General features: G+C 51.4%; 1 protein-coding gene across 3 annotated transcripts in view; it reads right to left on the bottom strand.

Annotated features, from left to right (window-relative positions):
- Nucleotides 1-21,241, bottom strand: part of SMG6 (SMG6, nonsense mediated mRNA decay factor) — a 109,673-nt gene that overhangs the window by 31,870 nt on the left and 56,562 nt on the right. For all 3 annotated transcript variants that reach the window (XM_017832485.1, XM_017832486.1, XM_017832487.1), the window contains exon 13: nt 15,101-15,302. In XM_017832485.1, coding sequence (XP_017687974.1) covers nt 15,101-15,302 — 202 coding nt within the window. The remainder of the gene's footprint in view (nt 1-15,100; nt 15,303-21,241) is intronic.

Genomic DNA, 21,241 nt, shown 5'->3' with positions numbered 1-21,241 from the left:
GACTGGGCTCCCTCAGGGTTTGTGCTCATGGAAGCGTGTGCTAGCATGCTCCAAGGAGTCCCAACAAAGGACAGGCAGGCGTGCTCCAGCTGCCCATGGACCATCGCTCCCGCTCTGCAGCCCTCCAGCCAAGGGGGAAAATGTAATCAGAGCAATTTCTATTAGCAAGAATATAAAGACTTGGAAGCTCTGGGCTGTCTCTTGACAACTAATTAATTACCAGGTAGCATCCCCTTGAAGCTGCCAACACAGCACACACAAGTTCCAGCACGATTTAGGGAGAGAGATGAACTTTACAATAAACTCTAGAATTTTACTTCATCTCCCGCCACCATCTGAGATCCTGGGGGAACAGGAAGGGGTGGCAAGAGGCAACTCTGAAGCCATCTGGGATCATCATTAACTCGTTCACTCGTGGCCTCTGAAACAAAAATGCCGACTGTACTGTGAACAGCAGCTTCCAGCCAGATGAGCTCCTTGGATTCTCCATTTCTCAAACGTTCTTCTGCCAGTTTCTGCCATAGGGTGCCCGTTCCTGGCAGCCCCCTCGCCTGTCCCCCAAGGCTTTGGCCCTCAGGGCAGCCAGGCTTTGAAACGACGAAGAGCAGGAATTGTGTTTCAAATAGCTTTAGGTGAAATGTTCTTCACTAACAGAAATAAAAAAGAGTAAGTGAAAAAGTATGTCAAGAAAGTAGGAAAAAGATAAGAGGAGATGGAGTGACTGCTGCTGATAGCTTTTATAGGAAAACACAGAATCACACCACTGTGGCAGAAGGGACCAGGAGGCCTTGGTTTGAGCTCATGGACCAGGCTGGTGTGGCCGTGCAGTGCCGTGCCCAGCTGGTCCCTTACCTCCGACCACATCCCACTCCTTGCAGTCCTCAACAGAGCGTCTCTTTCCAGCTGATTAGTTGCTAACTGTGATGGAACTAGTTTATCAGGACAGTCACAGAGCTACACAGCATGTCCCCACACAACAACTACACCGTGCTGGAGGAAAGGAGACTCCCAGGATCATTGCCATTCCACAAAGGGACAAAGGCTATCTGGGCTGCAGAGGTCACTGGGAACAGCAGCGGATGCAGCTAACCACTGCAATATGCCAAGCTTTGTCAGGACATCTCATACAAAAAAGAGAAAGATAACAACAAGCTACAGCTGAAGATCAGGATGTGTGACCTGGGCTTGGGCAGCCAGGCCTGAGAGTCACAGACTGGTCTGGATTAGGAACCTTAAAGATCATCTAGTTCTAAACCCCCTGCAGTCGAACACTTCCATGATTCAGTGTAAGCCCTGAGGCAGCACTGTGAGGTCTAAACTAGGAGATAATACATGAAATACAAGGATATTTAAAGCTGGTCATCCCAACATAACATTTCTTAGGCTCTAGAGATACAGGGACATGGGAGATGCTGTTCAGCGTGGCACATGTGGACTGAACTACACAGTACACCAGGCAGCACCTCAGGGGGATGGTTTTGCCTGCACCCAGGGTAGTATCAGATCAACCAGCGACACCTTGATCAGCACGTGGGGACAGGGCTACATTTGAGGACTGCCTTGAGGTGACATTTTACACGTGACAACTCTCCCACCTCACCACTTGAGACAACCCTGGCAGGCAGCTTGTCTGGGTTGACAGCTTTTGAGACCAGAAGCCTCCACCTCCCTGCTCCAGGCCACAGCTTTACTGGTGGCCATGGATTTCTTCCTTAGACACCAGGACAGCCACAGGTCATCTTGCTCAGGTGCAAATGTTCTGGGCTAAGCCAAAACATTTCTTTTCTTTTTTAAATTTACTTGATGTAAGTCCAAAAACTGAGATGACATCAAAGAGCCCATTGAGTAGATCCCCTCCAGAAACGCACGGGGACTTTACCTCGTTAGTACAAACACGGCTCCCCTCCAGACTTCCTGGGAACAGCTGAAGCAGCATCGCACTTCAAAAACCAGCCTGCACATCACAGGGCTGGGGAGGAGCTCAGTTCTGGCTCAGGATTGTTGACAACCATTTCAAAGCCCATGCAGGATCACACACAATAATTGTCACAGCCCTAGGGGGAACAACTTTCTCTTTGTCCCCAGGATATGGGCTGTAAAGGCAATGGCAGGGCAGGAGCTGTCACATGAAGCAGTTGGGGAAGAGAAGAAGACTTGAGCAATTTATCCCTCCTGGAACTGGTCAGTGATTGTTTCCCACGAGCTACCAGGAGGGATGGATGTCCCTTCAGATTCCAACCCGTGCCAAGAGAGTACATCTTCTCCTGAGGGATGGCAACTGCCAGCAGTTCTGTCCCTGCTGCAGTCCCCAGCTTGGATCTGCTGCTGGCTGGGGTCTGAGGTCACCTCCAGAGGGACAGAGGAGACCTGCAGGAGTCCAGGCTCAGCCATGGCAAGGAGTGACAATCAAGAGATATGCTGCTTCCTGGAAGAACTGGAACTGATGTGCAAATAATGACAGAAAAAATGTGGGGCAAGGGAGGGTTAGAGAGAGATTAGTCTGGGGCACACTCTGGGAGATACACAATGTTAAGTATGAGGGCAAAGGAAATGAAAACTGGAAACTCAAACATAGTCAAGAATCCAATCCCAGCCTGGGCAGGAAGTTTACACTCTGCTTCTAAATATACATGTTTTTAAATCAACAAGCTTTCTTGTTCCTCAGCTCTACTGTACAACCACACGGGAGAACTAACCGGATAGAGGCACTGCCAAGCTCTCCTGGCAAGGCGTGCTGTCCACGAGGGACAAGGGATGGGCTTCCCTGATCCTGAAGATGCTCTGGGAGAGCAGAATTCCCAGCTCCAAGCACGCTGCTCAGCACGTAGCACCCCGTCCCTTGCAGGCAGATCCTCCTGTGCTCTCCAAGTGCCATGCCCATGGACATGAGAAGAGGGAATGATGCCCTGGGAGCAGGGCTCAGCTGTGGTGCCTCTTTCCTCCCTGCTCTCTGGCCACTGCATTCATGTTCAGCAGTCGGATAGTCACATATTTTTTTTAATTTGATATAATTATCTCGTAGAAATTACTGTACACAGCCTCTTGGGATCTAAAGCAATTAAGTGAAGATAAATTTCTTTCATGGAGCAAGCTGTCAAAGGATGAAGCAATTTCATTCCCCACTTGAAGTGGAAGCTTTGGGTCATGCATGGTTTATTTGAAACAATGCCATCACCTAAAGCTGCTGATCTTATCTGTCTTTCTCTGTCTCTCCATTTCAAACTGCTGAAGATGTGCAGCGTGGCACTGCCTGAAGTGATGACATCTGGCACCAGGCCAGCTACAGAAACAAGCTGCTCCTCCCCAAGCCCGAGTGCAAGAGGCCAAGCATTCCTATTAAAAAGGGGGAAACCGAGGTGAAATCTGGGAAGAGCTGAAAAGTGGGAATCCTGCCCAAGGGAACAGAAGACCCACGAACTACAGGAGGAGCAAGGTGCCTGCAGGAAGGGGCAGCACTGCCCAAGACAGGATGGGAGCATGTAGGGCATCTCTGAGGGGTTACAGCCTAGCAGGCTTCCTCTTCCTCACCAGGCTGCCCTGAAGCCATCTAAACCAGTCTTCCAGGATTTCATCACAAGAAAGAACAGCCCATGCCCTTCAGTCTGTATGAGGAGAGACATGGCAGGACAGAAATTATAACCCATTAACACATGCATGCTAAGTCACTCAGAATTTCCAACAAATTCTCTCCTGTCCTCACACTTCACCATGCCAAGATGTTTCATCTTAGACAAAAAAACCACATAAAAATTAAAGTAACTAATTTAAATAAACCACTCTCCAAAGTGGTGGTTTTTATCCTCAGAAGGGGATGATGTAGAGCAAAGAGTGGTCACAACAAGGGCTGTGTTACCTGCACAGGTTCAGCACTGGAGATGCTCCCATGGAGACTCCTGGGAAGGAAGGCATATTTATATTTAGCAGGTACTAAATACTTCCCAAATATGAGGTGTCCCCCCATGATGATACCTGGGCATGTCAGGGCAGTCCCTTACTCAAGTCACAGGGAAGTTGGTAAGGATTCTTGGGTCTAAAAGGAGGTTGCAGCTACGAGTGTAAAAACAGGCAACTGCTGAGCAAATTCAGCTCCCACGGCCTGGACTGATAAGAGCATTTCATCCACGAAGCTTCTGCAAAGCTCAGATCAGTGCTGATCAAATCATTGCTCATTAGGACTAAAAAAAGTTGCTGGTAGTACAGGGAGCTATTAATATAAGCTGGCAACGGGTACAAGTTTGAGAAGCATCTGGGTGACTTAAGAGTGCAAAAATGATCTTCAGAAGTGACCTCAGCACCAGAAATGTGGCACGTCACTGACAGCTGGGAGGTCACTGTATCAACTCCAAAAATGAACAGCAGAAGCCATATCCCCAATGAACCCTTGAAATGCTGCTCCAAGGCCACTTCTCCATGGGAAACATCATGTGTGGATCAGGTATCAGGTGAAGTGACACAGCACTGGAAGCCAGCTCCATCTTCTGTCTATAGACATAAATCTTCCTCCTTCCATAATAATGGCTGCTATAATAAACATCACATCGTTTATGCTTAAGATAAACACGGAACCAAAATGTAAATCTGTTCTGTTGTTCACAGACCAGGCAGGAGTAACTCCTCAGAAAACACATTTGTCTTCATACTGGGAATTTGTGTTTATATGTGCATCTACCTATTCCAAGTACAGAGGAGTTTTGGGGAAGTTTAAAGAAATAAATCAACAAAACGACTACAAATAAATACTATTGTTGTCGCTATTCATAATATATAAACTTATAGACAAATATTTTTACATATGGCACAGAAAATGCTTTATGCAAAATGCTGGAATGCAAAATGTTTAAGCGAATTTTGTTAATTTAAATAAATTATGGGGTTTACCTTATATTTTAGGAAATATATGCAAATACGTTATGAGGAAAAATGTGAATAAATTATCTGGAGTAACTATCCAGCATTTTTCGTGTCCCACCATAGATAGAGTGAGGCCAGCAGCAGTAGTGTTGCTCATGTGAGGTCTGTGTTTGGGAAGAATTTTAACGCTTCCCAGTGAACCTTCCCTTAGTACCCCCTCATCTTCCTAAGGGACCAGGGTGGCCTGGGGCTGAGGCACTGGCCTGAAATCCTGGGTATCAGGGGTTTGTTCTCATCCTGAAGCAAAGGCTTCCTGTGGGACCTGGTCAGTCCCTCAGCCCCGTGTACCTCTGTTGCCAATCTCTAACAAGGAAATTGCTTTTCCTTCTGTCCTAACGTGCTGTGGAGATATGTTCATTAATGCCTGGGAAGTGCCTTTGACTTCAATGACAGTGAGAAAAGAAAACAATAAATAAGACCATGGTGGTATCTTCTCTTTCTGATTGGGATGTGATGGCATGAGGACACTGAGGGTTACAGCTCCGGCCTGCTGCGGGAGCTGGGCTCTGCATCCTCGCCCAGACCCAGCCCAGAGCTGGCAAACGGATTTGGCATCCACAAAAACAACACAAGGCCCAGCTGGGAGCAGAAACGTGGGGAGCAAACTTCAAGCTCAACGACAGAGGTCACCTTCCGTCTCCCGTAGAGACAGAGTAGATCCCCATCTGTTATTTGGGCTGACCACTCCCTGCATTCCACCCCGTCCACTTCTCTGGCAGGCTTCCCAGGATGTGGATCTTTCTTATTCAGGGTAACAATGAGGAGTTATTAATTCGGTCTTTTTTCAGGTTTCCTGAGGTCCTTCCAATAGCTGTGCCGGTGTATACCACAGCCTTTGTCGTCTTCAGCTGGGATGTTTTAAGCATTTCAGTTGGTCCAAGACAAAATAGTGCCATGAAACAGGGTCACCCCGAAGCTGAGCCACAGGCAGAGACCAAGAGTCAGGTCAAAGACTGAGATAATGCAAGAGTGAAGAGTCTGAGCAGTATCCAGCTGGGAAAGTCGGAGGCAAAGAGGAAACCCTGAGTCCCAGGGACCCCCTGTGCGATCCGAAGCACCACATTAACACTTGAGCATCACAAAGATTGTCTGAGATGAGGCCACGCTTCATGCCCAGGGACAGCTCAGCCAGCCAGAGCAGCCTTTCAATTTCCTCAGAGTTTCTCTGGGTAGCAATAAGAGATGGCTCATTGGGAGGGGATCCAGCATAAATGGTGTTTTAATGAGGCCTTTCAATATACTTATAGACTAATCAGCAAATTCCATGAGGTCTGGGCTCTAATATGTCATTCTGAGTAGACTAAAGCCATGGTGAATACCTTTTCACAGACAGAGCTGTGCACTCTCTGGGCCTGAGTCCTGCCAAGACGTGGCAGGTTCTGTGCCATTTGGGTGCTGGTATAGCAGAAACGAGGCCATTTCCTGCTGAAAAACCCCAAGGGAAGCAAAGGGTGCACGCAGCCTGCTCCAAGGAGGTGCTGCACAGGAGGCTTCATGGTTTGACTCTCCTTTCCTAGGTCACTCCACTATTGCTGACTCTGGGAACAAACGGTCAGCGAGTTTCTTGAATAGCACATTTCCCATTTCCCAAGAGTTTGTGCTGAACCTCTGGAAGCAGCTTTTAGGACACAAGGACTAAACACAAATAAGTTTTCCATCTCATTACATAAATCTGGCCTGACCATGACAGAAGTGAGGATGTTCAACAGCGAGCGTCACCTGATCCACATGAAAAGATCCAATGCCAGGCATGGGACAAGGCTGATTTATCCTGTCAGTCTCTGCCTAGAGCTGATGACCACACCACACTTCCAGCAAACACTTTAAAACAGCCTTTAGCTGACACCAGAGCCAAACTGTGCAGGGCTGGCTGAGGACCTGACACATGCTGGTACACGTGCACAGCTCACACCCAGGCTGCCTGATTCACTTGGAGCAGTGGCTCAAGTGCCCTGTCCAAGATGAGCCTGGAGGAGAGGCAGAGGTGGATCCAAGGCAGGGGAGGAAGGGATGGAAATAACATAAGCTGCTTGAGAAAATTCCCCACAGCCTCCCCATGCACCAGAGCAGCACTCCTTCCCTCCACATGCCAGGAAAGAGGCATTTCAGGGGTAGGGAAGGTTGTTTCCACCAACTGCTGGTTCTTCCCTCTCCAGTTCCCCCCGAGGAGATGGGGCTGCCTGGAAGGCAGCACCTCATACTTCCCTGCAAGCTCTGTCCAGACCACAAAGCCACTCTGGTGCTCACTGACAGGCGCGTTAAGAGAACACGTGTAACTGGATCTTAACACGTTGGCAGGTGGTTCCTCACCTCGCAGTGCGACTGCAGTTCCCACACACAGCTCTCAGCCTCAGGACCAGGCAAAGCAGCAGGACCCCAGCTCTGCAGAGGTGCTGGACTGGGGCTGCTGTTACATCTGCCATCCTGCCTGGGCAGGGCTACAGGACCTGTTAACTCTTGGCTGTGGCAAAGAGGCTGCAGAGCTTTGAACTCCTGCTGCCTCCAACACCATTTCACAGCTCGATGCCACGGCTGTGCGTCATCAGGCGCTCGGCACGGCCGGGGCGAGAGGACGTGAAAAGCTCGTATGCCCCAGAGACTGCAGTGCACAGGATATGGACTGGATTAAAATCTGGTCAACAGAGGTCTTAAAATGTCAGTGTAAACAGGAGGGCAGTGCTGGCGGGGCCGCAGGGAAGCTTGCTCGGCTTATGCTGCTTAACAATAGGTTCAGTGACCTGGACAAAGAAAACCTTTGCTGATAAAGCCAGCAGATTAGACAACGTCTCAAACCCTCCCAAGCTTTGAAGAGAGCAACTCACTAACAGGCAAAACCCTGGAATTGCTCAGTCACCTACTCATTAACAAACCTCAGGCTATTTAACAGTTAAATGCAAAGTTGTGTCTCCAGAGCAAAGGTTGCAGGACACTGGTGGGTATGGAGGAGAGCACCTCTCCTGCCTCTCACTCCATCTATTCAGCTTACAGAAAAGGCATGGAGATCAGGAGGCACACTTGTATACCAGGGTTAGAGCAGCAACCCAAGACTTCCCAACCTACAGCAAAATTCAATTAGTGGAAACTGAAATGAAGCAAATTCAGCCTGGAAATAACGCACGTTTTTCACAGAGATTGGAACTGGCTCCTGCGACAATTTTCCTGAGGATCCTGATGGGTTCTCAGCCTTTCAGAATCAAGGATTTGTACTTTCTACAAGACCCACTGTTGGAAATTTCCCTGTGGTTTCCTGAGGAAGAAAAGACCAGTGGAGATGTCCACAGCTCCCCTAGCTTGCCAGCATCCGGGGCTCTCCCAGGCTGGATTCCCCACTTCCAGGACTGACGCACACCACTGTGGGCTCCTCTTTGAAGAGGGGGTTTCTGACCTGTACATTCTTCCCAGAAGCTCCCTGATGTTCAAAGCACCTTGCTGACAGACAGGCAGGTGTGCCTGTGACAGTGACCACCTCCCCAAACCCAGCGCGGGGGCGGCGGGGGAGCGGCCCCCCAAACACAGCCCTGGGCAAGGCACGGGGGAGTACTCCAAGCCCAGCTGTGACATTTCCTTTCACCTATACCTGTACAGCTGTTTCCTACAGGGCTGCAGCCTCAAGTGAGATGTGTGAGGCTTCTGTAGGTGCTTGGGAACAAGATGGAACAGAAACGCTTCACACCTGGCCCCAAAATTACAGCACGCTGGCAGGTGGCCAACATAAACTGGCAGAGTACCAGTTGCAATGGACATCAATTAAGCAGCCTGTCATCCTCAGACTGCAGGCTTTGCTTTTTGCGATCTGCATCGCTCCTTAAGCCTTCAGCAGCACCAGCACTGGAGTTTTCCAGATGGGATCATTTCCCGCAGATTCCACTCGCTAGATTTATTGCAGGTTTTTTTTTTTTTTCTTAAAACCACCCCCCCCTCCCCTTTTTAAAAGCCTGAACTATTATTCCACATTGCGGATTTCTCCAGGGCTGGATTCAGTGTCCTCATGCCGCGCTAGTGCTTGTTTGCCATCAGTTTCCTTTACCTTCAGCTGCAGAAATGCAGTTTTAAGGATATCCTCAAAATTCTCTTAGCTTAAAGAGTGACTAAAAACCAAGACCAAATGATAACTGAACAGGATTCCTCTTGGGAAGATGCCCAGCACAGCCCTGGGAGATGCAGCAGAAATCACTAGGACAGCACTCATGCCCATTGCTATGGTGCTACATTTAAAACAGCACGACAGTCACCAGTGTCCCCTCCTCTGCCACCCAGACGCAGGGATACAGACTCAGCTTGGCAATTCCCACTCCACTAATGGCACCTGGCAAAGGCAGAGAGAGGCTCCTGTGGTGTCCACACAGCCCCTGGCACTCAAGGTTCAAGGCAGTGCCAAGGATAGACAAGGAGTTCAAAGCAGGTGATATTCTCCACGCTACCTTCGTGGTGACATAAAATCCAACCTCTCCTCCATCACCCCATGACATCATCTCCCAACATGGCCCATAATTTAGTTTAATTGCCTTTTACAATCCAAAGGCACCACATGAAAGGGAAGGTCGAGGCTGGGATGGAGTTCAGATACTGGTCAGAAAATGTAAACATCCCTGACTCTGCCGCCTCGGGGCTGCCAGCTCCTGCCAAGTCCCCGCTCTGAGCAGGGCTGCCTGTGGCAGGGATCTTTCACTGCTTGTTTGGAAATTGAGGCAGGCAGGAATGGAAGGAGTTTTTCAAGGATGACTCCTCTTTGGAGTCTCCTACTTGGGGCTCCGATCTCTGCTCACAGTTTCCCTTTTCCTCTCTGGAGCAAACTCCAAGTTGGAAGCTCTCACACTCATGGGCTGAGTGCATTTGCTGGCCAGCTGGAGGGAGATGCTCCAAGGCTATGGAATGGGAATATGGAAAGGATGCTGAGAAAACAGTCATATTTGCTCACTGGGGTTTTCTCTCTACTTCCAAAGAGCTTGTGCTCTCAGAGTCCTGGTCTTGCTACCCTTCCTCTGATGCCTTGCAAGAAGTCCTCCCAAAATCACTGTAGTGTGGCCACTCCAATGGCTTAAATGTGGATTTAATCCCTGGCATTCCAGGAGCCATTAGGTCTTGGAAAGGACAAAAAAATCTGGTGTTTAGAGGCATGACAGAACCCAGTCACTCCAACAGCTACTCCTCCTGGGCTTTTAAACCTGAGGCTCCCTTTCCAAGAAGCATCAGACAAGACTACACACTGCCAAGAGATCTCTGAGAGTCTTAGGAAGACTGAAATACCATAAATAAGTGAAGTGAATAACAAGACAGGACTAATTTTAGCCCAAGTCTAAATAATAATTAGCTCCTAAACAGCTAATCCAAAGGCTACTGCAAATCTAGAGCATGTTGGGGCAACTAGACAGAGGGTCACATTTGGACTGTCCACTTGGGCAGGAGTGCAGAGGAAAGAGATTTGGGATTTCTGAGGAGAAACTGGGCGTTTGGGCCGCCCCGACAGGTGAGTGAAATAAGAAATGGCACAAGTGTGGGAAGCTCACTGGCCACCCCAGAGCTGGAGGAGCCAAGCAATACCCAGCTTGTAGGTCTGGGGCAGTAAAATATTGCTAATTATTTTTCAGAGCCTTGCATTTTAGGGCTTTCATTTGCCTGGTGAGGTGAGACAGGGTTGAGACTAGCTGAGTGGTGAGTATCTGAGACAATCCACTCCACACATGAGCATGCACATGAGGGAAAAAAAAGTGCCTTTCTGTTTGAGAGGAGGGAACCACAGTGACTGGCCCTATAAGCACATGTATTAATCATGCACCGTCTGGTTTTAATCCACACATTGCTGATCCTGCGTCTCACTGTATTGTTATCAGGGGAAGGAGTATTTCTCCTCAATCTTATTCACCAGCCAAAAGCCTGAAAATGCAAAAAACACATTTGTGAAGTGCCTTCCCAAGGACCCCGGGCCCCGGACCTGGTGAGCTGGGGCTGCTGCCTTTTTATTGGAGTTTAAAAACCTTTTATTAACGTGTGTCAGGGCTGGGGGAGGAGAGACAGGCTCAGGTTTCAGGACCCCCCATGCAGAGAGGTTTATTGTGGGAAGGGACATTAACACTTTCTCCTCCATGTCTCCCCATGGCTGGGGCATGTGGTAGAGGGTGTGCTGCAGGCACCCCTTGGGCGATGGACATGTTTAGCCCATGAAGAGCTTGCAGGGATGTGGACTATCAGTGATGCCATGTGAGGGCAGAGAGAAGAATATCCCTGCTCTGCTCCATGTTAGGGATCTACAGCCCTCTTCCAGCCTTGCCAGTAGCTCCATGGGGTCACTGCAGAGCAGGATGCTCCCGAGACAACAGGATTCAGAGGGAGTTGAGGAATCCAGGCCATGCCCCAGGATCCCAGGGCTGCACCCACGCACAGCTCAGATGCACCACCACTAGGACTTGCTTTAACCTCAACACAACCCAAGTGTTTTCCATTACCAGTCCCCCACAGCGGCACCGTGAATCCGCAGTTGCTACCTTCCTTCTTCCCAAACCTTAACTCAGCCATGCTGCTGCTCCCTGCTCTTGCCTGGGGGTCCAAGGCTGGGTGAGTGAGGTCCTGGCACTGTCTCCTTGGGCTGCAAAGGCTGCAGACACAGCTGACAGCTCAGGCACCAGGCTGCATAGTTTGCTGCTGACTGGTACGTTCGATGGTGTTCCATCACACAAGCTGCAGTGGATATCTGCCCAACATACGCCCAGGAAAACAGCACCAAGTTATGCTCACCCCGGAGCCAGCTTTTGTTGGTTACAGTTTCAATGACAGTGCAAGAGATGATGGGAAGCTCTAAGTGTCCCACTGGCTCCAGCAGGAATCCGAACGCGCGGCTTCATGGCAGCGAACGGAGTCAGAACATTTTCACTCAAAATAAGAGCCAGGCCAAATGCTCAAAAACTTGCTGAGAAACTCTGGCTGAATTCTGCGCTCCATCTGCTAAATGGGACGTGGAGAACAAAAAGGAGTGGGAAGCACAGTGTTTGTCCTATATAGCTCACAAAACACCCTCTTGGTAGTGCCAATAACACAACACCATTTTAAGCCAAATTCTCTCCACTTTTGCCTTTCAACAGATTCTTTTTCTCTGAAATGTTACAAATTAATTAAGAAACTAGTGGGTAAAAGCATAGGGTAAGGATTTGGAGTATTAACAAGCAAGGTGAGATATTATCCTTGCAGTAAAAAGCCAACTGCCTCTTCCTAGCCATGCAAATGATGGAAAAGGGACCACAGTGAGCTTCCCAGAACCCTCCTCCCATCCCACAAGACACTCACAGGGTGCCATATAAAGAGCAGTACATTTTCATTGCCTCTCCAGCAAAGAATTTGGGCTGAAAACTGGGCCAAGACTGAGAACACAAGAGAAAGAAATTGGGTGCAAAAATAACTCCTGCTAAAAAACAATGAAAAATCAGTATGGGAAAAAACCAGTGCCAGAGAGAGCTGCTCTGCTGAGTGAGGCACAGGGATACAGATCCCATCATGCCACCATGCTCTGCATGGACACTCGCCCTTCCATCATGAACAACCCAGAGATGCATCTCATAGACTCAGAGTCACAGAATGGTTTGGGTTGGAAGGGATCTTAAAGACCATCTAGTTCCAACCCCCTGCCATGGGCAGGAGCACCTTCCACTAGACCAGGTTGCTCAAAGCCCCATCCAACCTCTCTTTGAACTGATGAACTGCTGAGGAGTTGGATTCATCTGGGCTCTGCACTCTACAAGGAGGGCAGGGAGCAGATGGTGGACTGGGACCTGGACACAAGGTCTGTTTAAGTTGGGTTGGGGTTTCTTTACAGAGAACTGCCTTTCTGTATCTTGCTCACAGTCACTCGTGAAAGGCACATGGGTTCATGCCTCAGTCAACCGTCCTGGCTAAATCTGCAGTGCCTTCTGCAACACCCCACTTCTGCAGAGTCAAATAATTCCCTTCACTAATACTGCAGAAGGAGAAGATTTGTGGAGCAGGGTAGTCATTTGCTTGTAATGACGCAGATGCCACTCCAGTCCCTTTCTACAGCGCTACCAAATCACAGGAAACGGGGTGGGAATGTCCAAAGAGGACACTTTACTTCTATTCCAAGGTGTTTACTTCAACCCAAGCTGTACCTGAGAGTGCTACCCAGCCTGCTTTTAAAATCTCCAAGGCTGAAGAGTTTCTGCAGAATTGCTAACGAGGCTAGTCTCAAGTGCTTAACTACCCAAAGGTATGAAGCCTTTCCTAAAGTGTCGTCTTAATCTATTTTATTTCAGTTTATGCCCAATCCTTCCTATGCTTTTCAGCATGGAGCTGAAGGACAGCTTGTTCTCCTCCTCTCTGCATTTTCCCCGAATTTCCACTACACTAAAAAGCCCCAGCTCTCCCAAGATCTTCTTGGAAGTCAGGCTTTTGAGCTCTCTGCTTTAACTCACCGACCTCCCCTTCATCCTCTTGGGTGTCCTCTGCACAGTGAACATACACACCTGCTGTTTCACCTGTCTGACCATTAATGAAAACACTGTTCAGAAAGAAATAAAGGGGGTACAGGCACAGCCAGGCCTGGTTGCTTCCCTCTGACTTTTTGGCAGAGCTAACACCATGCCTGATATTCCCAGATGCCTGGGTGGCTGGTGCTGAGCTGCAAGGGCACCAACTCCCACCTGAGGAGCTGTGCAGTTTCTTTATAAAGCACCAGAAGCAAAGGGAGCTGGGACAGGGATAACTCAGTTCAGAAGCTCAGGTGTAGCTACAGGACAAAGACACGTCTCTTATTTCACAAAGATGAGTGCAAGTGCCTGGCAGGGCAGGTAGATGGCACTCCGAATAAACCGGTGTGTGGTTAGAAGAGGCAGAGTTCAGGGAATTCTGACCCTCTCCCACAAGTTATGGGGCACTAGGTAGAGCTGCTCAGCCGCCTCACCTGCCTGCTGGGGGCTCTGGTTTGTGGCTGCTGGGAAAAGAATCTCTGTGTAGGGGAGTAGGGCACTGGGACTGTCCCCAGCAGAACCCCCATGGGGCACACACAGGGCAAACAGGCTACCTTGGGGCAGCAATGGCAACCACATGCTTCTTATTTTAAGCCCATCAAATAGAGCCTTGAAAATTCATGTTTCCACAGTGACTTCCTGGACAAAGGCGCTTCCCCAAATTGGGAGGGCTCTCGGTTTTACCCTTTTACCCTGTGCTCCTCTGCTGCAGGCAGTGCTGTGAGCACAGGTTGGGCAGACAGAGAAGTGAAACAGAAATTCGCACCTTTGGGTCCCTCTGTGAGAAAGGTCCTAAATTTCTCACCGTCATTTCAGGAAAATGTCAAGAAGAAGTGGCACATGGGAAGGCACATTGCCCCCGTCACACACAGGCTCTCCACAGAAACCTGCCCTCTGCATCCCCACTTCTCCTCCTGTAGCACCAACCGCTCGGGGAGGAGGCGCCGGGACTTCCCAGATGAGCCGCGTTTCTGGAGCTGCGATTCTGCCTCCAAGCAGGAAACTGTTGAGAGCCACTCTTATCCTGCCGTGCCTCCAAGGGCGTGCAAAACAAATGCCATTGTGCCTCATCCATCCCCCATCAGGCTCCAACACGTTCTCCAAGTGCAGCCCCCAGATCCCTCCTGGCCAGGTGGTGGCAGAGAGCAGACCCAAAACCCCACATCAACAAGGGAACTGATTTCATTATTCTAAAAACAAACAGCCAAAGGAAAGTTCAGGCTAGAATGGGCTCCTAGAGCAAAGAAAGGAAAATAGAGAGCGGGCAGTGGGGAATGCTTCATATTCCTAAAAGCCTTTTGTACGTTAACACATGGTGTCTGCTTCTCTCTAGTCACCTATTTATCACTCTCCTCTTTAGAGAAGGAAAAAAGTCCTGGCTGCCTTCCTAAGGCAGAGTTTTGTGGCCGGGGGGAGGGGGAGGGTGCTTTAAGCATGATGCAAACCATTTGGAGTGCACCGAGAGCTCTGCCAACACAAGCTGCACTATTTAAACAAGTGAGGAAATGATCGTATATACAACATGCCAGCGAGCACACACACACCAGAGGAAGTCGAGAGGGGTTTTCATGACACAGAGCTGGATGTCAGCGGCTGAAAGGTCGATATTTTCCCTTAACACCCTTCTCAATGACTTAATCGTGTTCCGTTTGCACAGAAAACTTCCCAAGAATAAAAGTCTGGAGGAATTGAGGGGGGATGTTTGGCCTACTGCTGACCTTGTCCGAGGTCCTCTCCACGTAGCAGGGCTCCTGGGGGGCGACCAGCAGGGGAACGAAGCCCGAGAGCAGCCGATCCTCTTCCAGGCTAAGCAGGGCAAGGTCGTCATCTGGGTCCTTGTACAAGGGCACCTCCGACTGATTCACTGTGGTCAGTATGTTACAGAAGTCAGCCAGCGTCGCCCACACATCTACTGAGACCCTGGGAGAACGAGGAGAGACGTGAGCAATTCAGGGCTGGAATGCGTTGGGAGTTGCCTGCAATGCTGCAGCGAATACCAGAGAGGTGAGGCGAGGCGAGGCACGGCACCACTGCTGCCCTGCCCCACGGGAGGGCTCCGGCACAGCTGCGCTGGCACCGAACCCAGGAGGGACTGTAACCCTCACCCACCAGCGCTGACACCACCACCCGTCCCGGGGGACGGGGCCGGTTCCCGGGAACTAGCCCTTCCCACTGCTCTGCCCACCTCTGCCCGCTCCGGAGCCGGCACATCCGCAGGGAGCAGCTTCCCCATGCAGTGCCGGCAGGAACCAAGCTCATTCCAGACGGGAGAAGTGATGTTTGTTACTCAATTTTAAAGCCTACTGGGAGGACAGACCGGACACCCACACTGCTGTCAGGGCAGAAGGGGCTCCTGGAGGGCTCCAGTCCAGGCCGGGGGGCTCCAGCCCAGCCTGGGGCACTCTCTCCTTCGCACAGCTCTTACCTGTTGCAACCACGTGCTGCAGCCACGCTCGCTCTACAGCACAGAGATTTTCTCAGTTAAACCCCACCCACTCGGGGGTTAAAGTCATGTTTTGCTTCTGGCCAAGGGTTTCAACACTCACGAGTGACCTGCAAAGCTGCCTCTGCCGTGTCTCACCTTCCCAGAGTGGAAGTGATGTGCAGGGAGCCGGGTGCGAACACGAGGCCACCAACAGCCCTGGACTGCTCTCCACACATCCCCATCACACATCCCCATGGCTGAGCACCCTGGCGAGGGCTCAGCACCCCAGAGAGCGCCAGCATGGGGAAAAGCAAGGAAGCAGGCAACAGGAACAGGGGTACTACAGCTGACCAGGTTGTCTTGCACTGCATTTCCTCCTCCTGTTTCTAAAAACACTCAGATTGGGGTTTAAGTGCATAAACTGGGATGAAAGCAGGGAATAGAAGAAACTGGGGCTGATCTGCTTCTGGTGGCAGTAAGGAGAGCTGCTCCTCCACCCCACACCTCTGCAGCACTGAAAAGCACAGGGAAGCCAGCATCACCAGGGGTGCAGCAGTGACCGGTGCGGGCCGAGGCAGCCCAGGGCTGGAGGGAGGCCCCCTGCTCTTTGAACTGCTCCAGGTGGACAGAGTCTGCACTCGGTTATTTACGGGAATCAATGTACCAGGAAAGCACACTGAAATGAAACATCTTGTTTTCAAGAGCGTCCTGGGAGCCAGGCAGAATGAGGAGCCATTAATCAAAGCCCGGCACGTAATCAGCACACATGTAACGCAGAGTCGCCCACGTCCCTGAGCCAGCCCTAGCCCACGTTTTGCAGAGGAGAAGAGGTCCTTCAAAACCCTCTGGTCACAGACACCAGGAGCTGGGTTCATTCACAAAGCTCCATCGCTTGGCTCAGCCAGGTCTGGCTGTCAGAAATGTTTAAATATGGAAAAAAATAAACAGTTGCAACACGTTTTTCGGAGGGATCTGTCCGAGGCCCTTTGTGATGTAATGGGAAACGCTGCGTTTGTGCTACCAGCTGGAAAATAAACAGAGCTGCGAGGGTTAAAAGGAACTGAACTTTCCACGACCCCTATCTGTAAAAGAAGAAAATAATAAGAGGAATGATCCACTGCCCCACAGCCCTGATAGTTTATCCTCCGGCCCAGGCTGCAGAGACAAGCACCGGATGTGATAGGGCTGCTCTGGGCCACCTCCAAGGCGAGCTCTGCCCATGGGAGATGCACAGGGCTTGGGAGGCTCAGCCTCCCCCAGTGCCCTCTTGGCAACTGGGCTCGGCTGCCTGCGGCCAGTCACATAGCACTGGTGGGGCCCCATGGCTGGGCTGCCACGAGGGCTTGGCTGGGATGAAGGAGGTGCAGAGGCATCAGCAGGGATGAGGGAGAGGAACGGGAAGAGCGCCCGCAACCACGAGGGAATGAGCGCACAGCGGTGTTGGGGACAGGCACGGATGCAGAGGACACTCCCAGGGGGCTGGAACAGCCAGGTGCATGAGGCCAGGGAAGAGGAGAAGGGAAAGAAACACATTGCAGAGAACTCGCCTGTATTCCCAAAAAACAGAGCTGCAGGCAGGGGATGGAGATGAGCAGTGAGTGTGGGAGGGAGGCAGAGGGCAGCAGCAGGATGCTGGGTTGGACTGGGATCTGAAGCAGGGCAGGGGGTGAAGGAGCAGCACAGATGAAGTATAGCAAGCATCTCTTTCCACGGGGCTTGGCATCCAAAGTCAGAAAAATGCCACGTGAACAGTCACCGAGCTGACACTGCTAATGCCTTTGCAGGCACCCAGCCCACTGATCCCCTCTTCTCTCTCCCCTTGCACCACTGCCAAGCAGGGCACTCCTCACCACTCCTGAGTGTGAGAGCAGTCCCTGTCACTTCATCCTTCATCTACAGCTTCACAGTGCCTTGCCACATCTGCCATTTGCCCTGAACGTGACAGGTTCCCACCCTGGGTTTGCTTCAAACCTCAGACTGTGCTGGCTACCCGGGCAGCCAGATCTCCCTGCAACGCAATTCCCGCAGCCCCCTCGCACATGCAGCAGCCTGCAGAGCCTTCAAAAAGCCAACAAAGAGGGTGCTGACATTTCTGCTCTGGTTGTCTCCTGTGATGACAGAGACAACACTGCAGAGATCAGGTCCGACCATTTTCTGCCATCCCCTCGGGTGCAGCTCCTCCTCTGCAGCACATCTCCCAGCACTGCCACCACCAATACCATTCACCAGCTGCTGCCTGCTGGAAAAGCCAGTGAGGGCAAACAACTCCTCATGTTGACATGTAGGGTCCTGTGGATCTCCTGATTGGATGTGCACTCACACTGGAAGGTTGCACAACATTCAGGAGCCCTGTCAGGTGCCTTCTCCCCGCTGCCTCAGCCCAGGACCACCTCCTGGCCACCCCCAGACATTTCTGGCTTGTGTCACCCCACGGTGCAGCAATGCTGGAGCCTCTGCAGAGCCCAGGTAGGCCCAGATGCTTGGAAGCTCTGTGCATGCACAGTGCCACAGCTTCATTGTCCCTCTGCGGAGGGAGGCCCCGAATTACTGACACTGAGCCCAGGCACACAGCTCCCAGGTACAGGGACGAGGCTCCCAGAGCTTTTAACCGAGGAAGCGAGAAGGGGGTTAGCGCGAGGTCTTTCCTCAGAACGGGGGTTCATTCACTTCCCCACAGACACATTTACATTTGCTTATTCCACCAGGACGGGAAAAAAAAATAAGAGTTAATTTCTTTTTTATTGCCTCAGGATTCCAGGTTTAATGTAGCTGTCAGTGTGAGCGCAGCCCAGCTGCACGCCGACAGGACACAGCCCGGCCAGGCGATGGTGAGAGCCGCACAAGTGCGCAGAGAGCTGGACCCCAGCCCCGGGGCCGAGTGTGGCCCTGGCGAGGCTAGGGATGGCTCCTGGCAAGGATGATGCCCCTATGGGCATCACCACAAGGCAAAAGGCACACACCAAAGTGTGGGGAGAGCAGAGGGTACCAGAGTGAGCCTGATGCTCACCGAATCCCCGCGGCCACGGTGCTGCGCAGCGCTCCGGCGTAAGCCACCATCTTCACCGGGGGCGCGGGCTGCCTGGTGATTAATATCAAGCACAATGACCCCATGTTACAAGCCTGCGGGGGCCTGTGGAGGTGGCCATTTCCTGTGTAATACCAGCTTGTTTAAACACTAACATCCAAACTCCACAGCTGCAGAACAAACCCGGAAAGCGCGGCGCAGAAGAAGCCCTGCATTGTGCTCCCAGCCGGCCCGAGCCGCGCTGCCGTGCAGATGGCAAACGCCTCGGGGCTGTGAGCTCCCGGGGCCAGGCACCGCGCACCCGCCGGCTCCCAGTGCCCACCGGATGAGGTGATCCGCATCCTCCCCCTGGGTTTCCTCTCTCCTGAACCAGGGAAGGCTGAATTAAAAGCAGCTCCTCTGTAAGGAGCAAAAAGGGTTGGCCATGGGAGCTCATCCCAAAAGGTGTTCACCAACCTTGTCCTGGGCTCAGACAGAGCAGGGTGAAGTGGTCACAGCTCCTCTGCACCAATGGTTTCCCCCGCCCTGCTCTGCACACAGTCCCTTTGGCCAGCCGGGCATCCATAAACCCATTCCTCTCCCAGGAACCTGCATTGGGAACAAGGGACAACTTCCTCCCCAGGAGAGGTGCAGTGTCCTCTCAGCCAGCCTCTGCTTTGCCACAGCCCCCTTCTCCACGGAGACTTTTGGCTTCTGCTTTGGTCAACTTTACCTTCATTCTCAGCCAGGTTTACACTACAGAGACACCTCTGAATACTCGCTTTGATGTCTCGATAGGGAACCTCTGGTGGCCAGCATTACTGGGGCTGAGATCTGCAAAAGGGATTTTCCATTTAGTCTTCAGCAGACTCCAGCAATGTTTTGGCACCCGTGTCCAAGACTCTGTCCATCTCTCCCAGTGGGAGCTGCCATCTCAGTGACACTTCTCCGCAAGAGCGATGTGATGAGAGCGATCTGGCAGATCTCTCTGGGAAGGTAAGCTCTAGAATGTGCTCACAGCTTTTGGATTTAATTTAATACTTGGTTTAAATTAACCATTTTTAAATGCTTGCAGACAGTCTCCACAAACTGAGAGGCCCTTCGCTCAGCGCAGAAGGAGCATGGATTCGCCAGGGTCAGCCCTGCAGCAGTGTGTCTGTCCAGCCAGTGGCTTCCCCATCAGTTCTTGTGCTTCATTTAGCAATGGATTAATTGTGGCAGCAAAGCAGAGCAAGGAGCAGCTTTGCTCTCCCCTCTGCAGCCCTCTTCACAGCCCAAAAGGAGACAGATTCACCTGGACAGCTCCTATTCTGGAAACACATGCGGAAAGAGCCACGGAAAGCTTGCTGAGTCCCTCTCCCAAAATAGGAAGGACACCCTTCACCTCTCAAATACACACAGCGGCCCCAAGAGAGCGATTTACATAGTCCATCACCTGAAAAAACCTGTTCCAGAACATTCCCTGAGCCATGGTGACCATGCAGTGTGGCCAAGAGCTGGATGAGTGCACTAGACCAAGGAGGGGGGTGTTGGGGAAAGACGGAGCTTCTTGCTCGCGTTGAATTTGGGACTACTGAGCCCCCAGAGGATGCCTGCCAGAACCAGGGTTCATTCCCAAGCTCCCACCAAGCAAAGGACCCTGAAGACGCAGCCTACTTGAGCCTCCCACCCTGCTCCACAGAGCCCACTCCTGATGGGCTCACATCCACATGCCGGGTTTCAGCAGCACTCACCCCTCACACCTTTCCCTCCACCTCTGTCCAAGGGGGAAAGCAGCGAGCTGAGGAATTTGGTGTGGGGTTGGCTTTTTTTTTTTTTATTGTATGGACTCAAATCCAGCAGTGTGATAAATGCATCCGAGCTACAATTAGGAAGATATATAGCATCAGAATGCGAAGGTCTGGGCAGCGTGGTGAAACGCGGGCTCTCCAGAGCCCCAGCTATGTTTCCCATTATGTAACCCTGGTCATGGGCAGACAGCCAGACTCCAAATGAAAAAGAGACTCTGGCTTGGCACCGTTTCTATTTTCCTATCCTCATTCGGGGTCAGCGCAGTGTCATACAGCTGCAGAGAAAGCTCCGGGGATTAAACCTGGGAAAGACTCCAAGACCAGGACCCGGGTTCAAGTACCAGCTGAAAGCAATAAACCAACTGCCACAGCTGGGCTGAGTTTAGACGTTCTCAAAGTCCCCCAGCTCTCTCCCATACGAAGAACGAGCGATTGTGAACATGGCGAACGCAGCGTGAGCGGAGGCCTTGGGACACACAGCCCCGGCAGCCCGGGCCCGAGGCTCTGGTGGAGTCTTGACAAGCTGCCCTGCTGGCCCCGAGCCCAGGCCGGCTTTCTGGCAGCAGCGCTGGCCCCGGATGAGCTGCACTTTGATGCGAGCTCTGGGCTCCTAGTGGGCTGCCAGGTGGGTATGAGGCCT

Source organism: Lepidothrix coronata, unplaced genomic scaffold, assembly GCF_001604755.1.
Source record: "Lepidothrix coronata isolate B3197 unplaced genomic scaffold, Lepidothrix_coronata-1.0 Scaffold203, whole genome shotgun sequence".
NCBI classification, from domain to species: domain Eukaryota; kingdom Metazoa; phylum Chordata; class Aves; order Passeriformes; family Pipridae; genus Lepidothrix; species Lepidothrix coronata.
The sequence above is the reverse complement of the archived record's forward strand: the minus strand, read 5'-3'. Positions and strand labels throughout refer to the sequence as shown.